Genomic DNA, 16,791 nt, shown 5'->3' with positions numbered 1-16,791 from the left:
CTTTCTTTTCAGCAACCAAAGTTACCGGGACTGTGAAGTGGTTCAATGTAAAGAGTGGCTATGGATTTATCAACAGGTAGGTCGACATTTATTCTGTGACACTTTCTTAGATTGACTTCTGTAATGTTTCTTCTCGTCTTGGCACGATTAAAGGAAACATTGATGAGTTTTATTCACAATAGTTAATGGCAATTTGTTTTGAATAATTGTACTAGGTTTGGACTCGAGTAAGCGGGGTGGATTTTAAGGCCGAAGTGAAAAGTGTTTCCCCTCGAGTGCTGGGCAGTGTGTGGTGCCCAGGTGCATACCACTGCTGGCAGCAAAAACTGACATTGGTGAAAGTACAACTGCGAAAATGGGGAGGGGGTGTATGTCGCTTGTGTGGAAAAATATTATCAAAGTGGCCCACCTAGCAAGTCCTAAACTTCAAAGAATAAAGGGCGTGCCTCGAACAAGTTTTTGTTTACTTTTGAAACTGACATGGTTCAAATCCTTAATGACTAACTTGAATTGTGGGCTAATTTTATTAGTTATAGGTGTAAATGTGAAAATTGTTCAGTACTTCTTTACCAGTCCTGAAGGTGTCTTCGATTAGGACTCACTTTCAGACAAACCATTTCCTCATGTAATTACCAGTTAAACAAGATAATACACAGGCTGTAGGTCACTAATGCAGCAAGACAAAGTGGGAATTGACACTTGTTACATTGTCTACTGCCTTTGAAGAGTAGTAAGAAGTTTGCACTACTGTAGAGATACATTAATTTTTTAAATTCTTGAAAGATATGCTATACGTTTAGAGTTAAATTTGCAGAAAATGTATAGCAATACTGAAGAGTTCACAGAGCTAATATCAACCACTTTTTAAATTGTTTAAGCTGGGAAGACATTGTGGAGTTAAGATTCGAAAGTTATACCAGAGTGACAACTGCACAAGAGCACAGTCAACGAGAATAACCTTTCTATTCAAACGAGTGTGAATAAACTTCAGGCACCTCATCATAGATTTAACAGAATTCAGTGATATTGTTCTGTTTAGTAAATAATCTGGAGCTGACATGTGGTCATGAACATGTTAAAAACATGAAAATGTTCTAGCTGCCTGCAGTAGCAGAGCTTAAAGAACTCTTCCCACAGCCATTTCCATAGTCCTTGAGATTCTAGAACACCTTGCATGGCAAATTAAATGTACTGTACAGTGATCATTTAAAATGTTGGCAACCCTACCTCTGCAATTATGCTTTCAGTGGCTAACATGGAAAATTCAACGCTACAGTCTTCCACAAATTGCTAACCAGTTGGCAGTTGGGACATCGTGCTACCTGAGCATAGTTCTCACAGGAAGGGTTTAATAGACCATTCTTCAGTAAATATGTTGGGGTGCTGTGTGCAACCATCATCAGGACTAGGGTGATTTTTATTGTGTATTTCGGTTACAACAATATCCCTCATTATTGCAATTCTCATGAACTGTTACCTGTAAAAAAAAAAAAAAAAAGAAGTTTAAAGTTTCCTGTAGAACTCGTGGGTAGGTATTCAGAATTGCCATCATTGTTTTTGGATGGAGACAAATATTTTTACAAGATAAGTTTTTCCCGAGTGATAGTGCTTCCTTTGTGAATTTCTGTAGAACTGTCCAAATTCCGTACAGAGAGTTCCTAGTACTACAGCATATGTCAATAACTTCGACCGTGTGCTCATATTTCGTCGCTAGGAATCATGTCCTGAGGAAGGAAATAGCACTGTGGTTTCCCAACCACAGTGCTTAGGTTGGAAACTAAGGCATCCTCAGGCCTCGATACCTATTGACATTGGAGTTGAAGAAAACAAGAGCTAGCCAAGAGAGGCCGACAGAAAGAAGACTTAATTACAGGAGGCTGAAATAAATTTTATTTAAGTCCTTCCAACAACGCTATGCAACAGTCTTAAACGAAGAGGTATATTGATAAGTGTAATTAAGAAGTGCGTCAAACTTCGCGTGAATCACAAACAGCCAGAATTCGTCATCGCCGATCTGGTTCTAGTTGGTATATGTTCGTATTAGTCTCAACCAATTCTCGAATTTTTATTCAGTGTATTCAAAATCACGTTTCAGCGTTCTAGAAGAGACATGTTATCAGTATCGTTTCGTGAGTTTTCTTAAGTTACCGGACTGAAAAGTAAACATACCCACGAAACACAATTTCCCTTTTTCCTTTGTGGAACGCGAATGTACTTTGTGGTTGACAGCAGTGGCTGCGAGTAAGTTGCCGACTTGTACACAAGGTGCCAACTGATCGTGCGATCGATAGCTGCGCGCGCTTGCGCGCACACATCGTAAAACGAACAATTATTCTTCTTACCCAATGTTGGCTGTCTTCGTAGGTAGTGGGAACGTCGTGTTGGCAGCTGGTGTTACGGCAACGGTGATGAGTTCAGATACCATAATGGCACGTTATAAGCGAGTAATAGCAATAATACACGTGTCGAAAGTAGCAAATCTAAATAAGCAGAGAAAATGGCAAATGGTGAACGCAACTCGTTGAATGGCATAGAGCCCACTGAACATAAAGTATAAAGTGTTCAGTAGTTTTCTTAATTTAAAAACATCATAAATATTACTATTAAAGGCCAGCTACGATGTGAAACTGAGATGTAAAGGAGTCAGATTTTAACCAATTAGTGATCGCTTGATAAAGATGGAGACTCTGACATTGTTCATATTAACATTTCTGTGCAGAAAGCGAGACGTCTATCATACTTCAAACTTCAGCCGTAGATATAGTTTAGCGTGCCATATTTGCATGAAAATATTTTTGTAGCAGCAAAACATGCAAAAAGTCACAGCGTGTTCGGCGCTCCTTCGCGTCCCAACCCCTCCCGGCCGAGCGGTCTACCTTCTGGCCTCTCCCAAACCCCGCGGGACGTGTCACGTGATAAGCGCTGCAGCTCCTCATAGCAAAGGCAACACAAGGAGCACGTGGAGCCAGAGAAAAAGCCGCGATTGGTTCTCTCTTTGCCCCTACCTCCGTCCACTGGAACGTCAATCACAAAGTAATTTCAATCGTAGTGTGCCACAAATATTGCAGACATTGGCCGACAATGTTGCCGTACATGTGGCTAAAGTACGCGTGGCTGTTATTTTGCCAGCAACATTGGCGTTTTATATTGTTGGCAATATGCAGTTTTTATGATCATTGTAGACGTACAGTGTGTTCCACTGAAGTACGTTCTCAAAGCAATAATGGGATACATTTCCAGTTTGGGAAATAAATTGGGAGATGCCCTCACAAACTTCGATGAACTGTACTCGCTTTCTCACGTCCTGTGAATTGACGCATTCAAGTAGTTAAGGTTTATATGGATCGCCCTGTATCTTTTGTTTACTGTGCTGTCGTCCAGTAACTAAGACAAAAATATCAGAACAAGGCCAATGGAACGTAGTAGATTGTGATGTTTGCTTGGATTGTCCTTACGAAATCCGTCGGCAACCAATGGAATAGCTGTGAACTGCGCGCATAGTTTCATAAACCGGGAATAGCGTCCGTATAGTGGAGAACGGTGCATTGTTTGCGAGTGGCTGTTGCCAGAGCTGACAACGGCACCTTGCGGATTGGCACTTCATACATTACAGGTCAGAGCTCTGAAAATCAGTTTTCTGAAGCAGTAAGATAACATTATCTAACACTCGGAAAAAGAAATTTCAGTACGCCGTGAATTATTTAGATTGTCACAATCGCCATTATCTTGAGTCTAGTGACGTATCAGCGCTATATGCAACTTGTTCACGTTAATTCGAACCCTATATTACCCAATTGAATTGTTAATTGACATACAGGCAGCCACCAGCAGTGCAGGGTGAAACACTGACAGTTCCAGTCGCTTGGATTGGTGAAACGTGAGAAAAATCTTTAAACTTAGGCCAAAGATCTAGAGACAGACAGAGGCTAGCAATCAGTGTCAGCAAGTGGCAACGAAAGCTTCAACAATTATTATAAAATATTTTCCAAAAAAATGAAACCTTCTATTGATTAATAATCACTCAAAAACGCATAGTGTCCTACGGTTTATACTTAATTGTAATTGCATCAAACTATATTTTCGAATTTTTGGTCGAAATTTCAGTTTACGATCGGTTCCGTGTGACGAGTAAATCTAGAAAGCGCCGAGGAACGTGATAGTGCCACACCACGGATGCAAAAGTCTTGAGTTCGGGCCCAGATCTTAGTTTTACGTTACATTTCACGTGTATCGTCTTGGAGAGCGTTTTATGTGAAAAAGTAGATTCTTGCCGTGATTCGGACTCCACGTTAAGCTGTAGGGCCCCTTAACTGGCCTGTTAAAGTTCAAGGGTCAGAAGAAGATAGCAGTCTGCTGCCTCCAGTTGGCGAGTTCTTAGTAAAACAGCAGCGTACAAAAGAACTTTCGTGTTCGCAGCTGTCTAGTAGTTTTTAAAAATTGATTAAACATTTGTTAATAAAACTTATAAAGAGGTATGTATAGAGAGAAATAAACCAGCTACTTAGTAGTTACAGGCTTGGTGCACTACGAACGGCTTTGTTTGAAATCCTAAAGTTAGTTGTATCTACATGCAATACACAAGCTACCACATAGTGTATAGCGGACGGTACTTTGTGCCACTACTAGTAATTTCCTTTCCTGTTCCACTCGTAAAGGGAAAAATGTCTACCTCCGTACGATCCCTAATTTCTCTCGTGGTGCTTAGAGAAATGTCTTAACGGTAGTAGCGTTGTTCTGCAGTCAGCCTCAAACTTGAACAATGCCTCGCGTAAAGAACTACTTCCTTCCAGTGATTCACATTCGATTTACGAAGCGTCTCCGTAATACTTGGCGTGCTAAACGAACCTACTGGTAACAAATGTGGCAGGACGCATGTGAATTGCTTAGACGTCCTCATTTAATCCCAAATACTTAACAGTATTAAAGAGCGGGTCACACTAGTGTTCTAGACGCGGTCGTCTTACGTGTATTAAGCTTCCCTAGAGTTCTACCAATAAATGGAAATCGACCAATTGAGATGCTATCTTTGCAATAAAACATACAATTTTGCGCGTGATATTATGTAATTAGAAAAGACGTCCATTTTCATAAATGATTCGATGTGTTAAACATTTGATAAAATTTTATATTTAAATGGTGCATGTATTGGTTCTCAACGAAAAAATAAAATGGAAAGTCCAAATCGAATTTCGTACCAACGATCCGTTGGTTATCATTAACCAACACTGCCGAGTGAGCAACGCTGTTTGTCGTGAAAATATCGCTTTAGGAAATGAATGCTCACAAAGTTTCTCCGGATAAAGGCTATTTTCTCTAGAATTTGAGTTCCCTCGAACTGCCGTGGTATATTGATATTTCAGTTCTGAACTTGACATACCACAAAGACACAAATTTTACGGAGTCATATTGCTGGGTGGTTGCCTTTTCAACTCAAATTCTCGAAAATTCGGTCGACGTGACGTGTAGCTTTCATTGAAATTTGTGTGTGTGTGTGTGTGCGGGGGGGGGGGGGGGGGGGGGGGTGTAATGGAGCAGTAGGATACTGTCAGAGAATATTTTTAGAAATCTCCGTGTTAGGTAAATTCCGTTTCAGTGGCTGTTTCCATGTAAAATGAAGACTGTCTAGTGGAGTAATAGGTAAAAAAAAAATCCCATTCTTGAGATCAGTACCAACAGATGACTATCAGGTCTACCTTACTGTCATCGGTTATGCAGAAATGTCGTCAGAAAATTTGCCTGGTGTATTTGTGCATTGTTTCTGCTTTACTGAATCACACTAATTTAAAGAAGTTTCGTAAGTTTTCAATAACTTCAGTCATTCGAGAAATGACAGTAAGAAATGTGTTAACTGGCGAGGCGGAACTGTTGGCCTACAGTGATTCTGGAGGAATAGGGGAAAATTTAGATAAGGGTAAGGTGAAAATTTAACCACTGCAGTTCCGGGCAGATAGCTGTTTATATGTACAAAATGTTTAACAGGCGAAATATTTCGTACTAAATCGAAAAAGTCTGCAATTCCCTGGACAGACTGCCATCAAAACAAATTGGGACACATCTTATCTGTACGCCCACGTGCGGGCAGTCATAGCGTGATACTAAAATGGTATGCAGTCAGAAAAGCCGCCCGGAGGAAATTCCCCGTGTAAGTTAGTGGATGACGTCATTGGCGTCGGTATGGTTTGTTTTTTTCATAGCGTTTGCTATTGCGTTTCAGACCGATGAGAGGTTGCCGGCAGATCACGTGGTCTCAATTTTTCACAAAGATAATGAGAAATAAGATCGCCCATAAATTTATCAGCACTTCGGCGATGAGAGGTAGACCGTGTACCCCAAGAGAAAACGGGATTGCTTGTTAAGGTAGTCGTAATGAAAACGTTACACCACTCCAAAAACTTTACGGTATGTGGCAGAAGGCACTTAATGTAACAGTGTTGAGTCATCCTGCTCCAGACGCCCTCTTCCTCTCTTACAGCCACGGATGTTGTGCCCCCCGCCTCCCCCCATCCACCCAATCCCTTTCAAAAGTGTTTGACAATGTTGACATAGACTGTCGTTAAATTGAGTGAACAGCAAAGAATGTGGAGAGAATTAAGTTCAGGGAGAAGAAATAAAAGCTTTGAGGTTTGCTGAGGACATTGCAGTTGTCGGACTGAGGACTTGAGTAGCTGAATGTGATGTATTGCCTTAACCCTTTCGTGACCAAATTAAAATTTAGCATATTACTTTAAATGTGTCCTACTTTTGGAATGTACATTCAGAGAGGGTTTCAGAATTTCGATTATTTATAGTTTCGTAATTATTTCAAGTGGGATGTATATGTCCTGTTGGATATGAGGAGCAAATGGTTCCCTAAATATGTTTCTAGCGTCCAACAAGACATTGATGGTAGGCAATGGAAACTTGATAAATCTGCCTCAGAAAACATCGTAATTCCAGAAACCAGTAACTCCATTATGAGATTAGAAAGTGCATGTATTTCTCTAATGTCCAATTACTAGGCATCTTCTATAGTCCGTTCATCAAAATAAACCTGATGTAAACATTGCACTATGTATTCTTCCGCGTTTGCTGGAACCTCATTGGATTTCCGTATCACATGAGACTGCAGCCAGGCTGTCTACAGTACTGTCAAGTAGGATAAAAGGGTAAGTTTTGTGCTATGCGTTGGCGATAATACGGGAGAGCAGCTTTATTGGCGCGTTTAACTTGAACAGCACTGGCTGGGCAGCTGGTAACGCTAGCCTGCAGCAACGTGGCCAGCCACAGCTGACGCGTAAAAACATGAGCACAACAGCAATACAGCTTCGAATTTCATTTAATTTTAAGCAGAATGAGATAATACACTGCAGATCTCCCATAATACGCTCCTTAGACGACTAGACGAAAACCGCAACACGTTATCGTTTTTAGCTAACGTACTATTGTAATTACGAGAATTAAGTACATGTAACAAATAAGTAGGTTAAACAGTCAAATTCTGTGAGCCTTTCACCACTGTGATTAGTAAAATTGGCACTCAAGTGTCAGCAAATAGCGATACAAAAATTTCACTGATTAGTAGAAACACACAAAAAATGAATTTAGTTTCTGTAAGATATTGCTGAGTACATCTCCCCAATTATCTGAAAGGAACATGTGGAGCGCTGTTTTTTTTTTACTTTCTCACAGGTGGCACAGTGCAAATCTGACTGGCGTACCACCCCCCCCCCCCCCCCCCCCCCCCCCCACACACACACACACACACACACACACACACACACACACACACACACACACACACACACACAGTTTGGCGTATTTGAGGAGCTGCGTATATAGGCAACTATGGACTGTTTTTCGGTTGTTTCGTGTGTAAATTCTTACTAAGGCAGTTTAAGTCACTGGCACTATTTGACTTCATGAGTTAAACGAAAAAGTCTCGTAGGCAAATTTGGCCGACACATGACGAACGCCGACCAGAAATTCCTTCTGAGGTAACAGTCGTCGCTTCCGTGAGACTTTTTGAATGGCATGATCAAGTCAGTTTAACAATAATCATAAAGGAGAGGTTGGACAAGGTTCAAACGTTACCAATTGACGCGGAAATCTTAAATCATCTGTGCTTGCTCATTTGACTTGTTATCGACCACCTCCATTCATACGTGTGATTTGATGACAGCTCTTCATGTAGTATACAGATGTCAAACTGTTATAGCAACATGTAACTCTCATATGTACCAGAAACTATGTAATCCTAAGAGTTTAAACGTCCCTGTATTCTATCGATCTTGAGCCCAGTGGCGTAAACAGCGCATGTAACCTGTTTAGCAGTAAAGATGCGGGGGCTCTCCCTTAAGTATCCGACGTAAAAAGAAAGAAAAACACGAATGTTGGGAAAATCTTTCTCTACATAGTCTTATTTCAGCTCAATACACTTCTCTCAGCGATATTTAATATCCTCGGTACCCTGATTATAGTGAAACCCGCAGAGCCCCAAAAATAGCCATTAACTGCAGACTCCACCATTCTTTGACAGACCTTACCACCAAGCAATTTCTCACTGTTTGGAAACAAATTAGGGCTACGTCTGGCGAATAGCGTTTTCGAGGAAGTAATTTGAACTCTCATTGGTTTTGGTCATGGCTGTAGTGAATGTGAGAACTTGTGCGTTGTCGTAGTGAAGCAAAACTTCGTTTCGCTAAATGAGGCCCCCTTTTCCTAAAGTACAGCGTTCAGACGCCGCAAGAAGTTCGCGTGATACTTGTCATTTTTTCCGTTTTGAAGATGTTGGTCCACATGCATCCCAAAAAAGAGACGCTGTGACTTTGCCTGTAGATGGAATCACCTTAGTCTTCTTTGGAGAAGGTTCCTCACTTTCGTTCCACTGTTTTAGCTGTTTGTTCGTCGAAGTTGTGAAGTGATGGACCTACGTTTCATCCGTCGCTGTGAATTTGACTCGATAACTGTGCTGTATTGCAGCGCAACAACGCCACATACTATGAGTGATATATCCTCACGACGCTGGTTTTGTTCCATTGAGTCACCGCGGCACCCATTTTGAGCACAGGTTTCTCATGTCCAAATTTCCAGTCAGTATGCGATGAACCGCATTTCTCGAAATGCCGGCTTTGCACATCTACTCGACTGTCCATTACCATTTAAAGTTTCTTCAGAGTTTCCGGCGTCATTTCATTTGGTAGAGTAGTGCGATGTTAGTCTAGTTAGCTCGTTATGGCCCGGTTTGCTGTCCCCAATAGTTGAGTAATGAGCAGATGGCTAGAGTAGAATCTAGCACAGCTTAAATATTAGATAAACCAAGACCTTTGAGATCTCGTATCACGTGGCGACGACCAGTTTGATTCATGTGGACAAATTCGTAGAGCGTTAACTGTCGATAGCTATCAAATACTAAACAATGTAGCATCGTCAAAAGCATGCTGTATAAGATTGGTACTTTCTGCCAGTCATTTATTTAAAACAACTGCCATATGTAGGACGGATCGGCAATTTCTGCGACTGCCTAAGTTCTTAGAAAAAGGGAGCACTTTCTGATTTTTCTTCCGAACTCCAATTTAGCAATTTTTAGACCTAGAGTATAGGGACTACACTGTAGGAAGACGGCGACAGTGGAATAAGGTGGGAAATTTACTTATCCCAACGCTTAATCCTCCGAAGAAGTGCTACCGAGAGTGGGATGCCTGAACCTTCGGGAGGTAAGGTGACCTCATCGGATGTGGCCTCGCCTGAGAAGGCCAAGGAGTAAACACGCTGACGTAGTCACACAGTGGTCTGCACGTTGAAAAGTTCAAACCTTACACGCAGGCGTTTTTTCATTTTAGTATTGCTTTTACTCTGCCAGTTTATTCATTGTATATCACTAACAAGCTCACAGAACTAGCCAGCCCCACAAAAAAAGCAGACTAACTTTGGCGCGTTGAAGACATAGAAGAGAATGCAGGCGATCGTGTGACGCCACATATGACGCAACTATTGGCCGCGGAATGGGTGTATATGCCAGCGCAGTAAGATAAGAATAAACTTGGAGACGTAGCAATTTTTACAAAGTAACAGTCGTGTTTAAACGAGGCCGTGACCGTATCGTGAATGAATTTGCCACATTTGCTGGTGTGGCAATGGAGACTGCCCCAACGTGTCTGCAAGGAATGTTGTACGGCGAACGACCAGTGGCCGTTAAGCCCCTTGTGAATGACAATGTTTCAAAGCCAATAGGAAATACCACCATTACCGAATGCAGTTCGAACTGGACTACTTGACGAGTGAACATCGCGAAGGGACTTGGTCTGTACCTCCCAAATGGCCGTTCCTTAAAACTGCAGCTCTTCAGTCGCTGAAACACCGACAGGCCTGGTAGCTGATTTGAGCTATGTAGTGTGGACCGACGACTCACCCTCTTCAAATGAAGACTTTGCGTCAAGTCGGCGTGTTGCTGTGCTTGCCCCACGTCGAAGTAGAGGCACCTAGTGTGATATAGCGGATAAGGCCGGCACCTACACGCGTGCCTCTATTTACATGTGGCACAAGCACAGCCGCAAGGCGGCTAGGAGCAAGAGGCACAAGTGAATGCGTAGCTATACATATTGTGGAACTGTCACTTCAGTCTTCCACGAGAACATTCCGACGAGATACGAGGCAGAATTAAATGATATGGTCCTCATTCAGAAGATAGAATTGACGGCCATCCCCGTACTAGTCTATCCCGTGCAAGTCCCATCACCTCAGAGCAACCTACATAAGCTGTATTCATCCCTCGGTCTCCCTCTAAAATTTCTACCGCCCGCGCTTCCCCCGCCCCCCTCCCCATCCTTCAGTGCCTCGGGATGTCACAACAGGTCCATTCTTTTAGTCGCATTGTGCCATAAAATTTTCTTCCAAATCCGGCTCAGAACCTCATTCGATATATCCCTCAGATCCCTAGCATTCTTCTGTAGCACCACATTTCAAAAGCTTCCATTCTCTTGTGAGGACGGCTTATCGTTCACGTTTCACTTCCGAACAAGGCTACCCTCCAGACAAATACGATCACGAGAGGCTTCAAAACACTTCATTTATATTCGATGGCAGCAAATTCTTCCAGAAATAGTTGCCTTACAGTTGCCAGTCACCCATTCGTATCGTCTTTACTTCGGGTGTCGTAATTTACCTGGGCTCTTCAATAATGAATTACAACGTAACTTTTCTCGTAGTCTTAACTTTTATGATTCTTCGCAAAGCAGTTCCCTTTGGACGCCATGCACTTGCCCCAGCGCTTCTGCTAGACTCCAGCAGGACTGTAGGGAGCGAAGGGATGTATTTCACATTGATTTTTGCAAGATATCCAGTAACACCATTTGCGGTTTTCGCTTTCATTTGCGGTCGTGAAACATTTCCACATACAGCTTTGGCAAATGATCTCAGGGTCAAAATGATGCAGCACAATTCATTCAGCTGGAATTACTGACTACCTTAGAAAGGAACTGGATCTTCCTCTGTCATAAACTTCCACTGCATGTAGACTTGCAAGCGGGTGTCCTTCTGTTCGGTAGTCTTGGGAAAAGTCTCATGTTTAAATTTCGGCAGTCTTGCAAAAAGTCTCATGTTTAAATTTTGTCGCCAACTTTTGGATGGCATCCAGAGAAATACTCGATGTTTCAGAAAGTTCGTTAAGATTATTCGTCGATCCTCTAGCAATAACATCAGCTGTTTTCTTCTCTCGTAAGAGCAGTAACCTTCCTTTGAAACTGTCTCCCCGCATTAAACAATGTTCTAGCTTTACTGCAGGGAAGGCCTCTCCATAGGCCTTCGTAACACTAAACATTTATTTAGGGCGAAATATTGTTAATCGCGAATCACCATTGTTGTGGTAGGCGATACTCAACGACTCGACTTATCCGCGACCAACAAGCCGGATATCAGTGGTGCCAACAATGGAACATAAACGGCGTGTTCTTACACGTACAGTTAACAGAACATCGTAAGATAAATTCTAGTGCGAGAAATTATGACCTTAAACTATTCTCTACTGAACAGTCCTCATATTTTGCTGCCCAAAAAGCAAAATACATATACCACTTTTAGTAGATTTCCTGATCTAATTCCGTCTGATTTAGACTATATTAAGTTACCCTTGATTAATTGTTCATCTTGTAGTCAGTTTGCACGGGACTTTTCTTCCAAGTCTTCTGCTGCTTGACAATTGTTATCGCTAAATGTAGGTTTTTTATTTCTTCTCCCTGTCTCACACTTTTTAACTGCTTTCATGTCGTCAGATTACTTGCTAGTCTAGTTTTTGTATCTATTAAAAAGAACCTTTCGCTCATGTACTTCTTTCTGTACCTTCAAAATTGGAGTGTGTTCCAGTAAACATTGTCGAAAGCTTTCTTGAAAGCCACAAATGCAAAAGATTTAGGTTTCTCTTTAGCCCTTAACGTCCCTGGTACAGTCGCACAGACCGCTAGGATAAGTGGGTAGGAGATGACAGCGTAGTGTATTTCTGGTTTCCTTGGTCCGTTTGTTTGCTTAGCTCTGTCGTAACGTGCTCACTTCAGATACAAGCGGGACTGGTTGTTGTGCTGTCACCATTATTTCGTCGTCCTCTTCGGCGCGCAAGTCGCCCAATGTGGCGTCGGATGAAACAAGACTTGCACTTGGCGGCCGAACTTCCCCAAATAGGGGCCTCCCGGCCAACGATGCTATGCGCTCATTTTTTCCCCTGGTCAGTTGCCACTACAATATGACTTGGACCTATGTTATTACTACATCGTCCGTGCTAGCTGATTCAGACAGCGCCTAGGGCATTCCGTTATGGACTCAGTAGCCTTGTCTTCGTGTACTTTCCCTCTTACGGATACTCATTTTGAGGATGCTGTTTCAGAATGATTCGACACTTTAAGAAGTGATAGTGGATCAGACAGTAACAACAAACTTGGAAGTGACCTTAACACAGTATAGGAATTGGGCGAAAGTAAAGACTAATTTGTTTTGCCGCCTGTGACTGGTTCACAATGATCAATTGCATTTTTTCCGCATGTTAGACATTAGTGGGTTGAATGCCTTTGTCGTTCACAATTCAAACGGAAACAATACTGAAGTGAACCGCTTTAATTATTGAAGCTTTTGAACTCGTTGATGACACCGGATAAGAAACGAGGTAACTAATGTTACATATGCTGTGAAGCTTATGCACCCTTAACTGTTTAGTTGTACCAGAACCAAGAACGGAAACCGGTGTATAGAGATTGGAAAAACGCAAAACATGCCCCACATGTGATCCAAAAGCAGAGAATCCATATTTTCCATTGTTGCAAGAAGCCACGCTGACTTTAAATCTGTACATAAATTTCCGGCGAGCGTAAAGAAAACCTCAGCGAAGGAAACTAAGCACCTAAAAATCACTAGTGTAACTTTCATTTTTCAGTGTTTCGCGAGATTTTAATAACTACGTGAATAATAAACAATAAAAATATAGAAAACGTAAAATTTAGAGTGCGAAGTATTTAGTTTTCATAGCGTTAGTACTCTCGTGTAATATTATGTTAATTTTGTACAGTTTCCTGTGAAAAGCCTTTTTTCGTAAAGGCTAAAAATTTCTTTGAATATTTTTGTGTAGCGTTAATGCAACTTTTACATAAAATCTGACTTGTTGCCTTCGAAATTGCCGAATGCAATCTATTGTTATGGGTATTCAAATATAGTGGTCACTGGAACAGTGTGCGATGAAAAAGACTTGTGAAGCTAATGGTTTACCTGTCTAAATCATGGTATTAACACTGGATAATTTTGACTTCTTTGAAATACTGTGACATCAACAGTATGTTTTCCCGCACGTATGTAAAGAAATGGCAAACGGTGGACAAGGTTGCTGTGTAGTATGTGGTTATCCTCACTCCTCTATCCTTAAGCGTCCTCTACCTGAGGGGTAATGAGATTTCGAGAAACCTGCGTTGGAAGGCTTGACGGACAGAATTATCGCGGAAGCCTTGCAGGGTTGCTAATCTCGCAGTAGTTCGTGGGATAGCCCCAGGTTTGACTGAATGCGTTCCAGATACATTTATGCATCCATACTTCTGTGGAAGGGTTCTGAGTGCCCCCGTCCCGCCATTCTCCCAAATCACTGAATCTGGTCCCGTTGTATTAATCACCTGCAATATATTTATCTACCGCTAACACAATATCGTGGAAGACGGACTCTCAAAGTAAAACATAGCATCCAGTATGTTTGGCTGCCGCCAGCGAAGAAATAATCTTCGGAATGTCAGACGATTTAGCTCTCGGAAAGCGTTCCATGCGCATGTGGCATGTCTTGGAGAGACACTTAGAACAGTCGAAGAGGGACGCAAGCAACTAAGCTGTCGGAAGTTTTCTGGAGCAGCGGAGTATTTGATTTCAGAAATAGATTTGGGAAGAAGTAATAAACACGGATGAACTTTAAATTTAATAGAGGCTTTGTCACACTAAATTAAGATCTCGCCAACCATCACATTCACCAGAGCTGGGAATCGATGAAAGCGATTCATGGAATATCAGTGCTCTCTGAGAAACCAGAGCATCAAAGAACGTAATGGGCGCAGAGAGAACATTTATAAATGGCTGAGAAAGACCAGTTAGTAAACATCGTTGTCAGGACGACTGCTGGGTCTTCGTAGTGTTGTGCATAAAATGGAAACAACTCGGCTAAGATCCGGAAGCAAATCATTAATCACGCCGAGGAAACTTAGAAATGGCCATTAAATATATTATACATGTTATTGATTCTACTAGGTTTCGTAGTCTGCGAAAGTTGATTAAAAAACATTGAATTATCATTTAGTCAGAGATACGGCCCGTGTTATACAAATTTATCGATAAGTTTGAAAAAATAAGAACACGGTATAATAACCATTGTTTTAATTTTGTGAGCTCTCAAAAGTATGTAAATTCCTTGCTCTTAGTCAAACGTAGAATGTCCTAATTGATACACCACTTGCAACGTCTGTGAAAATTTTTTAGGTAACTTTAAAATTTATCCATTTTTCTACTTCCGAAAGCCAATAATAAATAATTTAGATTATATGTTACACAAAGGATTGAAGAAATAAGATAATCATACAAATATATTTCGTTTCTTGACCATTTTTGTGTAGTGTGTTGGTCTTATTAAAAGTTAAAATGGAGCCTCTTAATCATGTCTTCTTCGGAGCATCCTAACGTTTGTATTTTCGTCCTCTTCTATGTGTCCATCATTCGAACTATCTTCATTCCTTCCACATTTCCCCCCTCTTGTTTTTTCTCTTTTCCCGGCGATTCTTACGCAATGTCGTCACAACCAAAATTTTGCCCCCTCGTAACAATCATTCATTTTACTGTCAATTTTATACTCATGTTTGGTAAAACTGTATGCATTGCTTGTCTTGAAGGCCGCACAGTCACTCTGGGAATGGTAACGCAGAAGTCACCATGCCTGCCCCCTCTCGCGTAATTAACCCACCTTCTTATTAGTTCCTGAGAGTGAGAGTGGAGCAGAGCGTAACATGAGAAAAAAGTCGCTGATGTATGTACGTGACCCGTATTGTACGTAGTAAAAGCTACACAGTTGTATTTAGAAATATCCGCGAGTTGTTGGTAGTGGTAGCGTACATTAAATTAGGATAAAAGCACTAACATGCTCTAGTAAGAGGAATGATGAGATAATGTGGCTCAACCACGGAGGTCAAATATTTCGTTCGCTAAGATGGTAAAGAATGTGACGCACGGACATTCGGCGAGGAACGTAAACGGAGATCGCAATTTGTAGAAAGCGAGATAGCTGTAGCGCAGCTCTCTCTGCATGTGTACCAACATTAAGTTGGGTAAACATAAGACTTCGCTTACGCTGCTGAGTGCTTAGTTTAATCTAGCAGAACGCTGGTGGGCCATGTAAAGAATCTTCGGATAGGCTGCAAGAAATCGCTGCTGCTCGCTTAGGATCTCACAGAAAGGCTTTGAGTGAACAACAGTTACTACCTGTAGTCTAGTAAAAATTATACCGAATGCGTATAAACATACGGTTGGATCATTCGATGTTTACGTACGTACTATTTGTAGAATTTACATTGAGGTGTTAACATGAAAATATTCAGATTTGAATGTGACCCTACACTGCGAAGACTTAATTACGCGAGCAGTGTTGATTTGCTACTAAAGGGGAAGTTTTAGACGTAAAACCTGTTTGCAAAGGAATTCAAAATTGTACAGTATACGTACCTGGTGACGTACTTCCGCCCACGAGTCAATTTATCCCGACCTAGTCCGTCCTTGAGCCAACATGCCCAGATTTTTATCCCCTCTTAGATTCAGTACCTCGCCAGAGTGAAAGGCGTAACGAAACATATACAGTAGTTCTTGATATTGGCCGTGTACGAACAGAAAAACGCGCCGGGGGACTTAAAATGTAGTTGCAGATATGTGATTAGTTATCCCATCTAATGACGTGGATTACTGTCTGACCTGTTCGTCGTCCGTACAAGGCTGCACACCAGATAAGTGTATCAAAAACGTTAATAAGTGTGGAAGGGCATATCTACTTGCATACTCTTTTCCTTCTGCGAATGACGCGTGGGAAAGACTGTCGGTAACCTTCATTATTAGCTCAAATTTTCGAATAGTCTCGTGGGCATTTGGCGAGACGCATGTGGATGTAATAGGTTGTCCCACTTTTGCCAGAACGCACTCTTGAGGTAAAATGGCAAACTTCTCCGTGGTGCGCAACGCCTCTCTTGGCGTCTTGCACTCTAATTTGAGCATGTCCGTGACTGTCCCGTGAGGAAATGAGCCGCTGTTCGTTACACCTTTTCTATT

General features: G+C 41.7%; 1 protein-coding gene across 2 annotated transcripts in view; it reads left to right on the top strand.

The window, feature by feature from the left end:
• The window catches only part of LOC126426853 (Y-box factor homolog), a 117,778-nt gene that overhangs the window by 29,480 nt on the left and 71,507 nt on the right, over positions 1-16,791 (top strand). For both annotated transcript variants that reach the window (XM_050088875.1, XM_050088874.1), the window contains exon 2: positions 13-76. In XM_050088875.1, coding sequence (XP_049944832.1) covers positions 13-76 — 64 coding nt within the window. The remainder of the gene's footprint in view (positions 1-12; positions 77-16,791) is intronic.

The sequence above is a fragment of the Schistocerca serialis genome, chromosome 11 (genome assembly GCF_023864345.2).
Source record: "Schistocerca serialis cubense isolate TAMUIC-IGC-003099 chromosome 11, iqSchSeri2.2, whole genome shotgun sequence".
Taxonomy (NCBI): domain Eukaryota; kingdom Metazoa; phylum Arthropoda; class Insecta; order Orthoptera; family Acrididae; genus Schistocerca; species Schistocerca serialis.
Note: the sequence above shows the minus strand (reverse complement) of the source record. Positions and strands in the feature narration are given on the sequence as shown.